This window comes from Astyanax mexicanus, chromosome 17 (genome assembly GCF_023375975.1).
Source record: "Astyanax mexicanus isolate ESR-SI-001 chromosome 17, AstMex3_surface, whole genome shotgun sequence".
In the NCBI taxonomy this organism is placed as follows: domain Eukaryota; kingdom Metazoa; phylum Chordata; class Actinopteri; order Characiformes; family Acestrorhamphidae; genus Astyanax; species Astyanax mexicanus.
In genome coordinates this window covers 17,157,369-17,176,775 of record NC_064424.1, presented here as the reverse complement: position 1 = coordinate 17,176,775, position 19,407 = coordinate 17,157,369, and the positions used below count along the sequence as shown (strand labels likewise).

The 19,407-nt window shown below is 39.2% G+C and overlaps 2 protein-coding genes and 1 long non-coding RNA gene across 3 annotated transcripts in view; 2 read left to right on the top strand and 1 right to left on the bottom strand.

The window, feature by feature from the left end:
- Positions 1-228: 228 nt before the first annotated feature.
- Positions 229-6,333, top strand: taf9 (TAF9 RNA polymerase II, TATA box binding protein (TBP)-associated factor). The gene is made up of 7 exons (XM_007244439.4): positions 229-341; positions 819-900; positions 1,661-1,797; positions 2,283-2,417; positions 4,635-4,716; positions 5,696-5,806; positions 5,981-6,333. Exons 1-7 carry the CDS (start codon positions 306-308, stop codon positions 6,145-6,147), a joined length of 750 nt encoding a protein of 249 aa, XP_007244501.1. The 5' UTR covers positions 229-305; the 3' UTR covers positions 6,148-6,333.
- On the bottom strand, positions 5,546-8,116 carry LOC125782369 (uncharacterized). The gene is made up of 3 exons (XR_007425009.1): positions 7,978-8,116; positions 5,938-6,102; positions 5,546-5,794 (listed from the first exon to the last, which is right to left on the bottom strand). It is a non-coding gene; the product is annotated as an uncharacterized LOC125782369 (long non-coding RNA).
- Positions 8,117-8,202: 86 nt separating this feature from the next.
- The window catches only part of siah2l (seven in absentia homolog 2 (Drosophila)-like), a 41,810-nt gene continuing 30,605 nt past the window's right edge, over positions 8,203-19,407 (top strand). Inside the window, exon 1 of the mRNA XM_007244441.4 lies at positions 8,203-8,928. Coding sequence (XP_007244503.2) covers positions 8,434-8,928 — 495 coding nt within the window. The 5' untranslated portion in view covers positions 8,203-8,433. The remainder of the gene's footprint in view (positions 8,929-19,407) is intronic.

Genomic DNA, 19,407 nt, shown 5'->3' with positions numbered 1-19,407 from the left:
AGAATGGCTATAACCCAAAAATGAATTTGGGTTATATGGAAAAACCATAATATATGTTCTACAGTGCTGTAGGTGTTGTATTTTGTAAATTGTGATATTTATACAAAGTATTTCACAATTTAATACAAAAAAGACTAATTTTCTTCCTCACTTGCTCACTTTGAAGTAAACAAGAACAGTTAACTGATTGAGACTCAACATCTCTGCTAAGGCCGGCGGAGCGGTGAGCGCATGCGCGCTGCGGAACAGGACATGACCTCATCAGTGTAGGTCGTGTGGGAGGGGAGAAGGGAGCGAGTGTGAAAATGGCGTCTCCGAAAACAGTCCCGAAAGATGCACAGGTAGCTGCTGAAGGTGGAGAGCGGGTTTAGACCCGCAGAGCGTGGTCTGTCTGTGGTTTAGTGCGCAGAAAAGCTGAGCGGAGGGTTTTAGGGTCCGGGTGGAGCGGAGTTTAAAGCGGGGGGATTTTAGCAGGGAAATTGCGCTCCGAGCCGCTGCAGCTCTGAGCGGGAGTGAACCAGTAGTTCAAGAGGCAGAGCTGTGTTTAGCTGTGTGTTTAGCTGTGCATATCTGTGTAGAACTGTGTTTAGCTGTGTGAAACTGTATTTATCTGTGTTGATCTGTTTATCTTAGTATATATGTTTGTTTATCTGTGTTTATGTGTCTTTATCTCTGTTTTTTTTCATAGTATATAGACCCTCTGTGCGGTGTTTACTGGTTGAGTGTTATTGAGGGTCTGTACCAGTACTTACTGTTCACTTTTACTCCATTTCTGCTCACCAATTTCTTTCTATTTTTTTCTCTGTTTCTTCATTAAGGTTATGATGCAGATTCTGAAAGATATGGGGATCACAGAATATGAGCCCAGAGTCATCAACCAAATGCTGGAGTTCACCTACAGTAAGTTGGTTACCAGGAAATTGATTTGTCTATAAAGTCACACATTATGCACATTTATTCAGTTGATTTGGAAGCATGATCAAAGAAGTCCAAACTTGTGCTGACTAATATAACAGATTTCAGATAAATTAAAACAGTGCTTTCAGCAGCGCAGAAGAGGACTGGCTAAAAAAAACAAAACAAAAAAACAACAGAAAATGTACAAGATTTACTGTACCAGTCAAACGTTTGGACTCATTCAATGTGTTTTTTATTTACTTATTTATTTATTTTGACTTTTTATGATTTTAATTTAATATCATAGACATAGGCATCTATACAGTAACACATGCAGAATTATTTTGTAAACAAAAGCATTAAACTAACCAGAATATGTTTTATATATTAGATTTTTTAGATTCTACATTCTTTAAAATGCAGTAGCCACATTTTAGTTTTGAGGACACACTCTGAAATAGTTTTGGAGGTGCTGAACAATAGCTGGCAGCTTTTCACTCAGGCTGTAAAGCTCCAGCTCATCCCAAATCACTCATCTCAGTTGGGTTTAGGTCAGGTGATTGTGGATGATAAACACTTTTTAAATAACATAAATCAATATGTGTCCCTTATTTGTTTTCATATCTTTACATTTGCAATGTAGAAAGTGAATTAATTAAAGAAAAATATTGAATGATATGGTTTGTCCAATCATTTAAATTGTTAGATTGTGCATGGAGGATGTTTGCACCAGTTTAAATGACGCACTTTTGTTTTCCTGCAGGATACGTCACAACTATAATCGAAGATGCCAAAATATACGCCACCCATGCTAAGAAGTCCACTGTTGATGCTGATGACATAAGGTTGGCAATTCAGTGTAGAATGGATCAGTCATTTACGTCTCCACCACCAAGAGATGTAAGTCCATCTATTATTATTATTATTATTATTATTATTATTATAATTCTGACAAGACTTCCACAATGCATGCTACCTGTACACAGTCTTCAACAGCTTGTAGATACCACCTCATATTTTTAGTGGGAATTTCCTCTTTGTATCAAACAGCAAAAAAAATGACATATTTGATTTAATTTGCTTTTGTGACATTGCATTTTCTACGATGTGTCTATTATGCATATGCACTTTGTCATGACTATGTTAAAACAGTGTATTGCGCAGGGAATCTTTATAACTCTTAACTTGGCACTGGCTGTTGTGATCTCATGTAAAACTGCTCCAGAGTGTCAAATTCTAGAGCTGGTGCTTATTTGTAGAGATTACACATGCACTGGGCTTAAATTAGGTAGATTTATTAATGGGCTGTAGTGTCAACATACTTTTGTACCTGTGTAAAACAGCATATTGTAAAAAGCAATGTCTTCTTCCTTTTTTCTTTTAAGTTTCTGCTGGAGGTTGCCAGACAGAAGAATCAAGCCCCTCTGCCCTTGATTAAGCCCTACGCAGGACCACGACTTCCACCAGACCGCTACTGTTTAACTGCACCAAACTACAGACTCAAGTCCCTGCAGAAAAAGGTAGGACTGACTGAAAATAAAAAAATAGGTCCAATATACACATGTATTTCACCTCACTGACTGTAAGTGGAAGCACTATTTTTGGCAAGCCATGTAGCGTTGAATAACACAAGTAACAGAAAAGGTGTTTTCCACTGTCTATTTAAAAACAAGAACTGACCCAAACTGGAACCAGCAAAACCTCTAGTTCTAGGTCTTCTTAAAGGGCAGTTGGAACCATCTTAATAACTATGAATCCTGATGTTCCTGTCTTTTTGGGCATTTTATGCAATGGAAAGAGACTTAAGCATCTAATTTATTTTAAACAGCATATTAGTTTATTTTTGTACACTGTAACACCAGCACACAATTGCAGTTAACAGACTGTACATGTAACATGTACAGTTAAATTGTGATTACTATTACCTATAGCTATATCTAAAACTGTTGATTTTTCTTTTCGGCCATGGTTTTATCCGTATCCCTTCCTTTTTCTTGACTTTTTTGAGCATAAAGCGTCACAGCTAACCTAGCAATAGTTTTGCTGTCAGCCACCATGTCTGTTTACAGCCCGTTTGCCAGAAACTGGAGAGAGGTTTTGAGGATGGGAGCCATCAAATCTAAAATTGTGTGCTGGTGGTGGAGTGGGGGGATTGATAACTGACAAGAAAAATTATATGAAAAAACACCTGTAGTGTAAGCCAGGCATAAAGCAGAGGTGAACACTCTTGAGTAGGGCTGCCACAAACGATTATTTTTATAGTCGACTAATCACCGATTATTTTTTATGATTAGTCGACTAATCGGATCATACGTTAATTGAATATAAAACACAGTTTATCACAATAGAATGCAGCTGCTATTATACAACCAACATTAGATTTCAGCTATATGCTAACTAAAAATAAAAACAATTAAAATCATAGTTCATTAAACCTTTAATGAAATATGCAGCTTGTTGTAACAGACAAATATTTTACTGTTTAGCATAAAGTGTAAACAACTGTGTAAAATAAGGATAAGGCACTGGCATTTATGAAACATCTCAACCGTGAGGTTGTTTGAACTATTATGAAAAAAAAGTATATTAATAAAAAATGCCTCTCTGTCCAGATATTGTGTACATTACCGTACACAGGGCAGCGGTCTGCACAGATCGGATTGGCAGAGGAGAGCGTTTGGTGATTTTACACCACACATGACTGATCTGTGAGTTTACTGCACCGAAAAGCACTGAAAACAGAAGCCACTGTCAGAATGAAATCCTTCTCTGTAGTTTATCGGTTTGGGACGGCATTTGTGACAACGTCTGGGTCCGGATCCGGATCGCGGTCCGCCTATTAGTGACCTCTGTTTTAAAGCTATCAAGATGAGTAAGTTAAGTACTAAGTTAACGCTCTGTTTACGCTAATTTTAGCAGCTAAATAGCAATTTAGCTTCTTCGTCATTTAATCAGCCACAACATGCCTCCTTTTCAGGTGCTCGTGCATCGCGGTTGTGCTGCCGAGGAAGGCAAGTTCTTCATTGCAGATATTGCATTGCACGCGTTTCACTTTTATTTTCTTGGTGATCCCACACTTTTGAGTTCTGTAGCGGGGTAGCCATGAAACCAGAGCCTGTCTGTATAATGTCCTGAGATGTCGTCCACTACCTACCCCGGTTTCCACTACTGCGCATGTGCGTCCAGGACAGAAAGGCAGTCGCAGCAGTTTGGAGAGAAAAACAAAGAAAAAAAAACAAACGACTAATCGACTATTAAATTAGTCGTCGACTATTTTAATAGTCGACATAATCGTGACTAGTCGACTAATCGTGGCAGCCCTACTCTTGAGTATCATTAGGTCCTGCTGATGCTGTTCTTGAGCTAGTACCAATAACTACAAAACTCGAAGCTACAGTAATAGACTAATGGCCAGTGGAAGAAGTGCCTGTGTTTATGCACATGCTGCGTTTTTCCCACAGTTCATACACAGAGCTTTAAGTGTGTTGTCAATATTGGTGAAGATTTATCTTAACTTCTCAAAAAGTACTTAATTATAATCTAGTGTAGTATACGGGTACTTTATTCTAAATAACTGTTTCTCTGATTTGAACATTTTTACCATTTGTACCGGTATGCAAACTGAACCATATAGAGAGGCGCTGTCTGTGAAATTTCAGTAAGGTTTTAAAAGTACTGTACAGTTTAACTAATTTGATTTGTGGGGTGGTTCTAATCGATTGTCTGTTCTTATGTAGGTGTCCTCATCTGCGGGTAGAATAACAGTACCACGGCTCAGTGTGGGGGCAGTTTCCAGTAGACCAAGCACACCAACACTCGGTGAGTTCTTCTGAGTATTCTCATAATAGTATAGTGCACTGCAGTGTACCGCCTAAGGCAGACTTTCCCTATAACTAATATAGTTTTTAAAGTATTCTTTGTTTTTAAATGCTTCCTCTTGTTTTTATTGTGTAATATAATGCAGTACAGTAATAATAATGAAGTATAATAATTATTGTTGTTTTATCATAATACTTTTATACAAGTCTGTGAGCACATGGCTACATTTTGGTGACTGTAAACCCACTTGCATGTGAACGTGTGCACTAGGGGGCAGTGTCCAAATCGGAATGTACAGAAAATGAGCAAGACTAAGGTCATGTTTTGTTGTAGTGAAATTGAGAAAATTGTATGACAATTGAGAAAAACCCCTTAGTAAAATTCCTGTCTGATCAGGAAATTAAATAATGCTGCTTCTTTAACCTTTATTCCTCAGCTGGTCCCAATAATTGTTAAAGAACTGACCACTCACGGAAGAGCTGGATATACAGCTCTAAAAAAACAGAAGACCACTTAAAAATAAGTTATCCAAAAGCAGTGTGCAAGACTGGTGGTCGGTACCATACCAAGATGCATAAAACTTATTAAAAACCAGGGTTATTCCACCAAATATGGATTTCTGAACTCTCAAAACTTTATGAATATGAACTTGTTTTCTAGGCATGTTCTGAGGTCTGAAATCTCTGCATCTTTTTTGTTATTTCAGCAATTTCTATTTTTTTTGCAAATAAATGCTCTAAATGACAATATTTCTATCTGGAATTAAATTATTTTTCTAGAACTGTACATTTAAATAGAACAATAATGCAAGGTAATATATGGAAAAGAATATTTGTGATTCTCTGTTTTACTCTTTTGTCCTTTTTTGTTTTGGCATAAATTTTAGTAATAAACACAGTTCCCAGAACTTGGGAATTAAGGGATTTGTTTCATGAGCTGAATCCTGAGCATCATTGTGCTTTTTTTTGCTGGTTTTCAGGTACCCCCTCAGTGCAGACAATGGGCAGTAAAGTGGGAACCCCTGTGTCACTGACAGGCCAGCGCTTCACTGTTCAGATCCCCTCCTCACAGGCTGCTTCTGTCAAGACAGGTCAGTGCAATGTTAATAACTGCTGGGTGAAATTTCTTCATCATAGTGTTGGATGATTAATTTTTGTTTTTTGTTTGTGTTGTGGGTAAAAGAAGGGGATATTGGTACTCAATTTCATTAGTTTAGTTTACCTCCTATTAGTAATAACTGTTGTCACACTGGTTATATTTACAGCCACCCCGACTACTCCAGGCACAGTCCAGAATGTCCTCATCAACCCCTCCCTCATCGGCTCCAAGAACATCCTCATTACGACCAACATGGTGTCTCAGAACTCCTCCGGCGAATCGGGCTCTCTGAAAAGAAAGCATGAAGATGACGACGACTATGATGCTTTATGACCCTGTGCATAAGTTGTATCAGTAGTCTTAGATGCTCCTTGCTTGATACGCGTGTAAATATATAATGATAATTTTGCTTTCGATCAGCTCCATCATGTTGTTTTTGATTATACCAGTAACCTTATGACCTTGACCATTGATTGCTGACTTTTTCTACGTAAAAATAAAATGTAGTTGCTAAACCCATTTCTTCTTTCTCTTTGTTTTTGCTTAAATGTCACGATTGTATTAAATGAAATAGCTGTACAACAGGGGGGATATTTAAATCATTTTCTGTTTTAAGAGGTGAATTTTCATGCATTCATTACATTCTCTGTTTTTATGTTTTCTGTTATTCTTGCTTGGTAATGAATGAGTGATCAGCTTTCTGTCAGTGTGGAGTTCATTTAAATTAAAGTGTGTTGTAATCAAAACTAAGCTAAGAACAAACATGGAGGGTTAACCATGTAGCTAAAGCTCAAGCAGAACATCAGGATATCAGGAATTCCCTCACATAAATTATAGCATTAAGTGAGCCAATCATGCTATAGATTTAGTTTCCATTATTTAAAGCCTTAAGTAAAAGAGAACATCTCTAATAAAGGCCTAAACACATGGCTGTCTAGCAGTTAAACAGTTTAAAAATTTGTAATAATACCAGGCTTTTCTTATAAATATATTGATTTTGAATATCCTGTCATGCTGATATTCCTATAAAATATATAACCTGTGATTTCCTTGATTTTAATCAATATTTAACAAAATAGTTGGTTTAAAGGCAAACTTTTTTTGGTGTTTAACTAAAAAGTGTGCAGAACAACTCCTAAACAGAGTTATGTCTGTGTAAAATCCTGTAATATTTTCTGATTCTGTAACTCTAAGCTAGTAAGAAATGCATGGGGAAAGAGTCATATAGGCTCAAAGCACTGTACACGCAATAATTTGTTCTGTTTATGCCATGGTAATAGCATTTAGCTGTGTTGTCATTGGCCATTAGCAAAAAAAACCCAGAATGCTAGGTTACTAAATCTTCAGTTCAGACATGACTGACTATTTTCCTGCTTCAGAATCATGTCCATACTGTCTTTATATACGATGAAAACAACAGCACACCTATTTTACATATATCTGCCTGTTCAGTTTATTACCATTCATTTAGCATTACAAACAGTGTTTCTCTCTGGGCTTCTTTTTGAATGTGGCATTATAGAGGGAAGTCAGTCAGCAGAGGTCATTTACATATATAAGTTAATGATAGCCTGATAAATTAAGAAATCCTATCTGCATCACATTTAATCCACTGATATTTTTTTTAATTTAATCTTAAAGTAGTTTTGAAACCAGTATTTGTACTTAGGTATAAAGCTTCAGTTGATACTTCAGCTTCTACAGAAATATTGTAAACCCTAATCAGGCCCATTGCAACAAGGCAAGCAAACCAATCCTTTGCCTTGAGGCCTGAGCTGGCCTGGGGCTCCAGACAACAACTGTTTGTTAGCTACCTGCCTGGGCGTCCATGCTAGTAACGAACTGGAACAGGGGTCCATTTTGCTTGGAGCCCCCAAATTCCTTACCTATATTATCTATAAGCCTACTATCTGTACCACTAATTTACCTGAGTAATGAATGCCAGTACTTTTAATACTTTTGTTTATATGATCACTCCAAAGGTAAATCTGATAAAGGGATCCGAACTGAACTTCTCTCATTTTATGATCACATTTATTTTACAGCATGAAGCTTCGATGAGGGCAGGCAGTAATTATAACTAGGTTAAATTTGTTTGTGAAAATATGCATTCTTTTTTTTTCTCTGATACGGCATGCGATCAATAATACCAATAATACCGACCGATACACTGGGTGAAACCGATCCGAGATCAGTGGAGAGAGAGAGCGAGCGGCTGTTTGTCACGCTGATCCGCTCCGCTCACTTTCACTCTCTCCGTCACTACAAGCCGCTGCGTGTAAACACACACAGCCGTTACACAAGAGCCTCCATCCGCCTCGCTATTGGCTTAGGCGGCTGTCAATCACAGCGCTGTCAGCCAATGACCTCGCTCCTTTTTCTCAAACAGTGGCGGCCATGTTGTATCCGCGGGTGTGTGTGAGTATGAGTGTGTATGAGTGTGTGACTGAGTGTGTGTGTATGAGTGTGTGTGTGTGTTTGGGTCTGGGAGAAGAGGAGCGTGTGTTGTACTACGAGCTGCCGCCGCCGCTGCCGGTGTGTGTGTGTGTGAGCACCGCTCTCATACCAGCCGAGTCGTGGGTTAAAACTGTCGGTTAACCTTAGTTTGCCCGCTTCGCCATGAGCCGTCCGTCCTCAGCGGGAGGAGCGGGCGGAGGACTGGGAGCCGGTAAGGCGGGAGGAGGGAGTAAACACGGCGGCTCCGGAGCAGCAGGAGGAGGAGGAGCGGCGGCAGCTGCCGCTGCTGCAGCCGCTGCGGCCGCGGCAGCAGCAGCAGCGGCGGCGGCTGCTGCGGGGGTTTCGGGCTCCGTCTCTGGGTCCGGTTCTGTGACTGCTGCGACCGCTGTAACGTTACCTACTGCGGCTGCTGCTGCTGCCGCCGCTGCTGCTGCTGCTCTACCCGGACAGTCGGCCGAGCTGACGGCGCTGTTCGAGTGCCCAGTGTGCTTCGACTACGTGCTGCCGCCGATCCTGCAGTGCCAGGCCGGCCACCTGGTCTGCAACCAATGTCGACAGAAGCTGAGCTGCTGCCCGACCTGCCGCGGGCCTCTCACACCCAGCATACGGAACCTGGCGATGGAGAAAGTCGCCTCCACGCTGCCCTTCCCCTGCAAGGTAAGAGAGAGAGGAGCTCCTGACAGCCCGTTAGAGAGCTTTACCAAGCCTGAGAAACTTCAGCACAGTTTCAGACTGACACGCAGTGCTGTGACACTACTGTACTTTTCACACCACTTTTTGTATAACGTTACTTTATTTCCTATCTATCTACCTCACCAGCTACCTCACTTTTTTGGCTTGGTTTGACAGCGCCCTCACGACTCACAGGAGGAGTGAGTGTTTGAGGAAGTGAGTCTCCATTAGCTCAAGTTTACAACGCTACAGGTGTTTAGAAACGGGAAAGCCTCGGTTCTGCACCCTCTCCTGCTGTTTTAAGGGATGTAAAGGCTCATTTCATGGAAATAAATAAGAACAGAAGTCTCCAAACATTGTTTAGCTATAACAAAATGTCATAATGTACCATTATCCCCCCTCTTCCCAATAAACCTGGACATGCAGCAGCAGAGCAGCCTGTTTATAAATGTGACAAGTTTAAAACGGCAATTTGATTATTTCTTCATCATATCTTTTATGTCGTTGAAGTGAAAGCTTGTTTATTTCCATAATAAATGCTGACACATTTGTAAGGAACATTCATTTGTGGGATGAGCAACAGAGCTGAGTATGTAGCTTGTGCCCATGAAATATCTGCCAAATCTTCTCTGTCATTGCCAAACAGCTTATTTTTACTGTTGCTATTGACTCTTGTTTTGAGCTTCTGATACCACAGGTTTTGATGAACAACTTCAGCATAGTTACAGACACACAGCGCTGACACTACTTTACTAACCACTTTAATTGTGGACCCAAAGCAGCATAGCAGCCTGTTTTGAAATGCGCAACAAGTAAGAACATTTGTGTCTGGTAGATTATTTCTTTGTAGTAACAATGATTCTTTGCAATAAATCGTATATTGTTAAAAAGCCTGTTAATTACCCTATTAAATGTTGCCACATTTGGAAGGAAAATCTTCTCTGTCAGTGCCAAACATCTTATTTTGCTGTGGCTATTGACAATAGTTTTGAGCTTCTGGTACCCCCAGGTGCTTCCAATCAAGCATGGGCCCTGCTACAGTGGTTAATTGGTGTCTGCTCCAAGAAACAGCATGCCTTGTTTGACTGATCTGTATAGGGCTCATGCGATAGAACAACTTCATGCTGGTGTTCCTCAAAACCAAGTTGTGACATTATTTGAAGTGAGCCATAGTACCAGTTCTCTGACACCATGTGGGTGTCAGAGAAAGGCCTCAAAGGGGCTTTCCAAGAAGACAACACCCCAAGAAGACGAGTCAATGACAGAATAAGCTGATTGGCATTGGCAGAGAGGATATGGCAAAGTTCTCATGGGTGCAAGCCATATTCAACATACTCAGCTCTGCTACTTATTCCACAATTGCATTTTCCTTAAAAATGTGGCACAAATTAAAAGTAAAATTATCAGTCTTTCCAGCGGTATAAGATTTTTTGCCAAGAAGCATTGTTACAACTTAGAAATAATCTACTAACCACAAATGTCCTTACGTTTTGTGCTATTTCTAGTACATGGCAATTATATTCAAATCTGTCAGAAATTGGACTAATACTCTGCATAAAATTGTAAGCATTGCTCAACATCCCCAAGTAAAACTAATCCCATCTGATTAGAGCTTTTGGCTGACTTGTTAAATTGTAGTATTTCTTTTACCAGCAAGTGTTCTTGAAGCATATTGCTAGATGTATGCTGCATTATGTTCACCTACTTGGAAATATCCTGCAAAATGTACCAAGGGTCCTAAGATTTAAGCTGTCACAGTTTGGTAAAACATACATCGGAACAGGAACCTTGCCGACCGGAAGCAGACATGAAGGGAGGGCATGACTAAAGTAAATGTTGACTAATCAACTAGTAAAAATAATTAATAGACAGATTAGTTGCATCCCTAATAGTGTTATAAACTTGGCTGCCTTTTAAAATGAGGAAAGCCTATGAACAGAGGTAATAGACACATCTCTTACAGTTGTTTCTGATACATAAACACAACATCATAAGTGAATTTCATGGCTGAAACTAAATAAAATCCAAGAATCACATCAGATAATGGCACCTTAAACAGATGATAACATTAGAACTTACTCAGCATGTTGTAAGATGACCTTAGGAAGAAAATGAGCCAACACTCATTACCCGTTGTCCTTACAAACTTACCATCAACGTTTAAGCCAATTAAAGCCTTTGGTTACAGATTCAGGATCAGTACGTCAGCGCGCTCTTTCAAAGCTAATTGTTACAAAGCATATATTATGTACATTGAGGTTGACTGAGTGGATGATTGTGATTAAAGCAGGGTTTTTGTAGATATGGAGATTGTGTATAAGACCATTTGGTAATATAATTATATCATTATATCATTATATAGTTGTCTCAAACTATGTTTGTCCAAATTTGTCTGATTCAGTTTAGTGTTTAGTTGCACACTTACAGCTTGTTTGACCATGGAAAAGCTTTATCAGTAGAATGGGATTCTGGGATGCTCAGGAGCAGCTGCACATGGACAGCCAAGTTCACCACAGCCAATTTCAAGCATGAATTGGGTTATAAAGCTTTAGCACTGGGCTGCGGAGCAGTGGAACTGCCTTCTCTCGAGCGTTGAAGCTTCAGCCAGTATCTATTTGATGAGTTGGACTGGAGTTTCTGATCCAGAATTAATCATCCAGCAGCAGTACCTGACTTCACACAAACATTTAATGTACAGATTATGATTATTTTGGTAGTTGATTAGCCCAGCATCACTAGGAATCCACAGAAACAGTTGAACTTGGTATTTAAATGGCCTTTAAATGCCCCAAAAAGGTTTCAATGTGGAATGTGCTAATATTTACTGTGTGAAAATGTAAATCTGTTGTGTTTGGGCACTTTTGGGGAAGTTACCCCTCTCTGCGTTCCTGTCCTGTCTCAAGCACTTTGTGTAGAGCGTTGCTTTTAAAGATTAACAATTAGTCGTCTCTTAAATTTGATGTTGTGAAGAGTGGAGAAACCCCTTATTATTACCTGTAATTTCTGAAGAAACCTGGCTGTTTAGGTCTTTACAGATTTTGGATTTAGAGTTGGGTTTAAAGTGACACACTGACTAGTTTCTAGGTTATCTCAGTTTCATCACAGTGCACTCATCCAACTGGCACTAAACTCCACTGGTGTCACTTTTGCCACACTGTGCCTAAGTGCCCAGCTGCATACCTTCGATTCATTCATTCATGCAAAAAAACATTCCTCCTTTGTTTCTGCATTGTAACATCTTCAGGGTTGCATCATCAGTGCATTAAAGTTGTATCCTTGCTGTGTTGCCACTGAGCTCTGAAAGCTGATCACTGCTGCTCTCATGGGTAGTGTTTCCTTCCTCAGTAGTGTTGTAATTGGGGCATGTAGACCACTGTTTAATGTTGAGTGAGGTTTGCACTGGTATTGCCCTGTTCATTATCTAGTATTCATCTTTGCTGTTTTTGCAGGGAAAAAAATAATTTATTGGAGCAATTGTTTAGTCTAAGGCAGTGTTTTTCTCAACCCTAGTCCTGTTTGCTCACTTTCCTGGACTTTTTTAAAGTGTTTTCCCTGCTACTAACACAGTACTTGCTGATTAACAGCCCACTACTGAGGTAAATGCTTGTGTTAAAGCAGGAAATGCACTAAAATGTTCAGAACAGTGGGTCTCCAAACCCAGGGTAACATTGGTCTGAGCCATGATTGAACAGCATCTCTCTCAACTGCCCTGAAACTGGATGCACTCCACTAACTGAATTAAGTACATAATTGGCTCAAGCGTTCTTGCAGCCAATAGCTGATCAGAACACTGTTGTAAAAACAAAGTGGCCTTCCAGGAATAGCCATGTGCCTCCACTCATCGAGTTATTTTAAGTAGGAGATCTCTGTTTGTGGAATGAGGGAAATTCTAAGAATTGAGGCAGTTCAGATAGCTACCTGGGTGTGGTGGTTGTTGCCAACAACCAGCGCCGTTCAACTTTACTGTGTTGTGTTTTTGTGAATCTAAGTGTGGTGGTGATATAAGATAACGCTCTACTCCTTGAGGCTTTCTCCAGGCTGGGTTTCCCCTTGTTGAATGGTTATGTAACATGTTTAAGAATGGTGACCTTTGGCTGTCTCAGAGATAAGTCAGCAGGTTTCACACTAACTACTTATTGGTCTATCTGTAGTTGTTAGCACTGTTGGTGCTGGACAATATGCCGTCTATCAGTGTTAGAATACATCATTGATTTTCAGTTTAAGTCCTTGTTACAGATAATGCCCATTATATTCAGAGTAGCATTTAAACTACACTGTCACATGGTACCTTCACTTCACTTCTCTTTCACTGCTTCAGAAAGCTTTCAAAAAACATATAAAACACAGAATAGGCTTCTACATGTTGCTTTTTAACATGTCATTTTTATACATGAATCAGTTGTATTGTAAAGTGATTAAATGAAGGCCATAGGTTGAATACCACATAGCCTAAATGTATTTTATGGGATGGACCGATGTGGAAATTCCTAAAGTTTTAAGAGTTCAGAAATCAATATTTGGTGGAATAACCCTGGTTTTGATCACAGTTTTTATGCATTTTGGCGTGTTCTTCTCCACCAGTCTTACACACTGCTTTTGGATAACTTTATGCCACTCATGGTGCTAATCAGTTCAGTTTGGTTTGATGGCTGTGATCATCCATCTTCTTCTTGATTATATTCCAGAGGTTTTTAGTTTGGTAAAATCAAAGAAACTTATCTTTTTAAAATGGTCTTTTTTTCAGAGCTGTATAGCTGCCCATGTTGATTTATAACTTGCAGAGCAATTAGACACACTAGGTGATCTATTATGGTTGTTTGAATTAAATCAAATTGTTACTGTCATATATGTAAAATCTGAGTTTACTTTTTATGCAGTCAGAACAGTGGGATCTATATACAGAATACAACACTGCTATGTAGTTGTTATAGTTTAAACACCACATAAAATGAACCACTGTCTGACACCATTCTTTACATGCATACAAATATTTAAAAATTAGTACTGTATTTTTAAAAGGATGCACAATTTCTTTATTGATATTTTCTTACACCACTACTGAATTGCTGTGCTATATGCTCAACACACCTCCTCTTAAATGAAAAGCCCTGTAGAATAACAGCCTAAGTGCCCAACTGCATACCTTCAGTTCATTCATTCATGCTACTTGGTATCTGCACTGTAGCATCTTTAGGTTGTAATTGTGCGTTTTGTCATGTGAAACCACGCGTGGCCCAGCTTCATTCTTTATCAGCTAGAGAATCAGCCACATGACGGAAGGCAGGTAGAGTTAGAGTTAAAATGTCCGGTAAAAATAAAGCATCAGAGTAAAAAGCTAATTTTTCTTTTATGAGATATATTCACCTGTATATGTAATGTGTACCTCCTGAGCTGCTTGGCCAGTAGGGGTATGCTATATTGTATCATTGACCATAAAGTAGTTATACATTTTCAAACAATAAAAAAAAAATAAAATCCATATTGTGACTAATAGTGTCATTCTGTCTTGAAAGCAGTCTGTTTTCTATTTGTTTGCTCTTAACTGTGATGCTTTATATGCTCACACTAAATATTCTGCACCTAAATATTGTGGTAAATATTGTTTTGTTGCAGTACATAATGTTTTAGGTTAAGACTTGTTTAAAATGTTAATTTTGTTGCAGTAGTATTTTTTTTAAATTAATAAAATGGTTTTCGCTGTTTTGTAGGGATGGGAAAATATTATCCCAATATATTGTATCGTTTGTTTTGTATCATATTGTATCGATACGTGGTGTCAAAAAATAGAGCAAACCTGCCGTGAAGAAGATTGGCTGTCAACTTCTGTGAGACTGACTGTAAACCCTTAATTCCTGATATTTGTTTACTTAAAAGTATTTATTCTCTTCAGCAACACACATGCAATATATCACAGTATTGTGATTATCAATACCGTGGGCAACATGTCATGATTAATATTGTATAGTGAAATGCCCTGTGATTCCCACCCCTAGTGTTTTGCCATATTGTAACAGGAATATTCCATTGTACCCTGTACCATGAAATATCATGGTATTATGTTCTGGCCATATCATCCACCTATATTGGCCAGATTATTGCATTATGGGATGTCTGAAAGCTTTGCATCTTTTTTGTTATTTCAGCCATTTCTTATTCTCTGCAAATATAGGCTCTAAATGACAATATTTTTATTTGGAATTTGGGAGAAATGTTGTCCATAGTGTATGTAATAATACAACAATGTTAATTGTACTCAAACATATACCTTTAAATAGCAAAACTAGAGAAACTGATTCAGAAACTGAATGGTCTCATTTTTTTCAAAGCTGTATAAGAAAAATAATACAGTTACATTTTACAAATAATTACAGCAAAAAAAAAAAATATTTTAAAAAATCCTATGTTAGGTTTGGAACTGTTGGATTTAGATTGTTTTAAAAATGTCAATTTCAACTCATTAGTTTTAGTAGGCTCATTTTGTTAATATAAACACAATTGACAGGATTGAGCTCAGCTGAAACGATGGAGGTCATGTCCATATATATGCAGTACCAGTCAGAATTTTCTTTAGTATTAATTTTGTAAATGAATACTTAAGTCACCCAAACTATGAAGAAAATTTGTGGAATTATTTAGTTAACACAAAATGCTAAGCAAACCAGCATATGTTTATTTTTTTAGATTCTTCAGGTAGGCACCACTTGCTTAGATGACAGCTTTGCACATCTTGGCTGTATTTTCTTAGTCAGCTTTATGAGGTAGAGCCACCTGGAATGACTTTCAGTTAACAGCTGTGCTGAACTTATCAAGAGTTAATTACTTGTATTTCTTTTCTCTTAATGTGTTTGAGAGCATTAGTTGTGAAGTTGTGAATATGTTGATTTGGTATACAATGAATAGCTCTTTGAGTAATATTCTAATCCACATTATGGCAAAAACTACTTTACTTTAAGAGATGAAGATCAGTCAATCTGAAACATTTCAAGAACTGTGAAAGTGATACCCAAATGCCTGTGTAGAGAAAGTTTCCTATACTTCAGTTTGTCTTAGCCAGGCTTTAGAGTTTGGAGAAGAAAGAGTTCTCTGGCAGGAAGAGAGCAGTGCCTCTGAGCTGTCAGAGAGCGCTGTTGTCTTTGCGTGGTGTGCTGGACTGGCAGCGGACGCCTGTGGCCAGCTTGTGTACGTAAACAGATTAGACATGGATGGGCCCCTCAGGCTTGTCTGCTTTATTTTGATGCGGCAGGCTATTTCGGGGGTCTGCTTCGGAGTTTGTTGTTACACGTGCCAACATGGCTGCCCGAGGTGCTGGAGGCGTGAAGCTAATTGGTGGATTTTAATGATCACACCCTCGGCTTCTCCAGTTAGGCTGCTCTAGAAGCTGCGCTCAGTGCTTAAGCCAGCACTGATTAGGGCCTTTTAATTAAGGCTGCACGTGTGCCTGCATGGGTTGCAGCCTGGAGTGCAATATTTCAGCGCTCGTGTTGCAGGAGTGCGCTTGAGTGTAGTGTTTTATTCATGTTCATGCTCTCATACACAAATGCCCTATTACATCTCAGTGTGAAATGTGCACAGCGTGCACAAGGCCCCCCTCTCACTCGCTGTCAATTAAAAATAAGGGGGAATTAATGAGAAACCTGCAACACTTTCACACATGAGCTGAGCTGAGAATCGGATCAAAAGCCCATTTTAACACTCGGCACTTTCTGCTTTTCCCCCTCTCCTTGTGCCTAATCACACTGCCCCCTTCATCATATCACTGGAGGAATGGATGCAAGCGGCCCGTAATTAATTTCACAGATGAGTTGTTCGCTGTGTGACTCGTGTGCCCTCCTTCAGCCCCGCTCACTGTGCGCATGTGTGCCTGTCTCAGGTTGTGGTAACAAAGGGTACGATTAACGTATTGACACATATTCCCTTATAGAGGAGGTCCCATATAAAGTGGACCAATTGAACGGCCTGAAATTAAAGAATGACCTCTTCCTACATCATCAGTGGCTCTAAAGGAGAAAGAACGACCTCAGCAAAATGTTACCTTTTTAAAACGAGCAGAGCTCCATCCTGTATGCCATTGACTCTGAGCGTATGGCATTGACCATATGGGAATGTATGGCTCAATAACCTTTATCTTCCTTTTCACATTTCCCATTATTGCAAAAGGGCAGCGGTGCCATTATTTGCACTAAAGTTTCACCTCTGTGCTTCATTATTATGTGCAGTCTCTATGTGTTTCTTTGATTTTACCAAAATGAAAACCTCTGCAATATATTCAAGAGAAAAATAAATGATCACAAGCCATTAGACCAAGCTGAACTGCTTGAATTTTTGAACCAGGAGTGGCATATAGTTATCCAGAAGCAGTGTGTAAGACTGGTGGAGGAGAACATGCCAAGATGCATGAAAACTGTGATTAAAACCAGGGTTATTCCACCAAATATTTTATAATTTATGAATATTAACTTCTTTGCATTATTTGAGGTATGAAAGCTCTGCATCTTTTTTGTTATTTCAGCCATTTCTAATTTTCTGAAAATAAATGGTCTAATTGACACTATTTTTATCTGGTTGGGTGGATGGCACTCTCTTCCTACTTCATTTCTGGTGTGATGCTGGTCTGCACAGGTGGTTGTAAGCTGATGTACCAGGACTGGGGTTCTTTGCTTTCCACTAAGTGTGCTGGGTTCAATTAATGCTACATTAGCTAGTCTTTACCCTCCTAGTGTTGGGGTAGGCACTGCTATTGATAGAAGTACAGAGTCCTAATGAGTGAGTGGTTTAATTGGCCTTTCAAATCAGGGAGAAAATGAGAAATAAGTGTGTTCTTATTGCAATTTAATGTACTGCATTTTTCAACATGAGTATGGCATGGAAATAATATTGGAAGAGACTTTGAAATACTAAAATAATAAAATACTAAGAAACTTTAAAGTCTAATGTTTCATGATGAAAAGCAGTAAAGATAAAGCTATCCTCATCATACTAACTTCTTTCTGTGTATTAACACACAGAGGCAGTTCTAACACTTACGTTTACTACAGCTTAATTGTTTTTATGCTGTATTTGAGTAATCAAATCAATTCTAATTTACCTTTTACTGTATGAACTGTCTTTAATTACACCCTAAAGATAGCTAATCGGTAATTACATGCAAAGTAATTTAATCTGGCTGAGTTGTGTTTGAGTAAAAGCTGTGAGGGAGAGAAAGCAAAGGAGCGGTGGTTCAAAAGAGTTGAATATATGAAGAATATTAGTTAATTTGAATGCAAATTTGTTGGGCAACTGTCTGCAGATATGCACCATATTCATCATGCATTGCATCATATTCAAATGCTGCACTCTAAACCTATAAGTGTGGTTTATGCCCAATTGTGGAGAAACTGCTAAATTAATATATAATAGATGTATTAGATGCATTGATGCACATGTTCTATTTGTTAATCGTATGAACATTTTTTGTTACAACCTTGTAATTTCAGTACATACAGTGCTATATGATGTAAATGCTTACATGACTGTAGTTGCAGATCCATCTTTTTTTCTAAGCATAAACTGTATGAATAAACAAACATTAAAAATCCCTTCAAAAGCACAGAACAGAAAGTCTGGCAAAAAATAAGGCCCTATTATATAGAGTTTTCCATTCTAAAGCACCTTCACACATAAACTGTAATGTAAATACATTTCACTTTCTCTAAAAACAGTAATTAGTACTCCTATAGCACTGAAATAACCCCTAAACCTAAAAAATGGAAATCAAAACATAAAACAGCTTGTAATGTATTTAGCTGCAGAAGCCTTTAGGTGAAAGCACCACCGAGCCAAACATTTAACCATCACGTCTGAAGGGGTGACCTCTTTGTCCGAACTCTGTGCTGAGTATATTGCTGTACCCTGTGGAAAACACTATAGACCCGCATTGCTGCAGTAGCAGTGCAGCGTGTGTGTGTGTGTGTGTGTGTGTGTGTGTGTGTGTGTGTGTGTGTGTGTGTGTGTGTGTGTGTGTGTGTGTGTGTGTGTGTGTGTGTGTGTGTGTGTGTGTGTGTGTGTATGTGTGTGTGTGTGTGTGTGTGTATGTGTGTGTGTATGTGTGTGTGTGTATGTGTATGTGTGTGTGTGTATGTGTGTGTGTGTATGTGTGTGTGTGTATGTGTGTGTGTGTATGTGTGTGTGTGTATGTGTGTGTATGTGCGCATGCACCTCCCGGGTGCACTGCCATGTCTCTCTTTAGATCTCTTGCATGCTAACAGCAATGAAGAGCACAGTGATCCTCGACCACATTCAGACGCAGTCACCTCCCCGTCCAACCTATTTATAGCTGCAGCCAGTATGACATCTGCTTTGCATATGCCTATGCCCCTGAGCCCAGCCAGCGCTCCAGCAGCTCCCTCTCTCTCCCCCAGCGCTCACGGATGAACGGCCACCAGGGGCACGGGCCAATGCAGGACATGATGGGACGCCGCAGTCCAC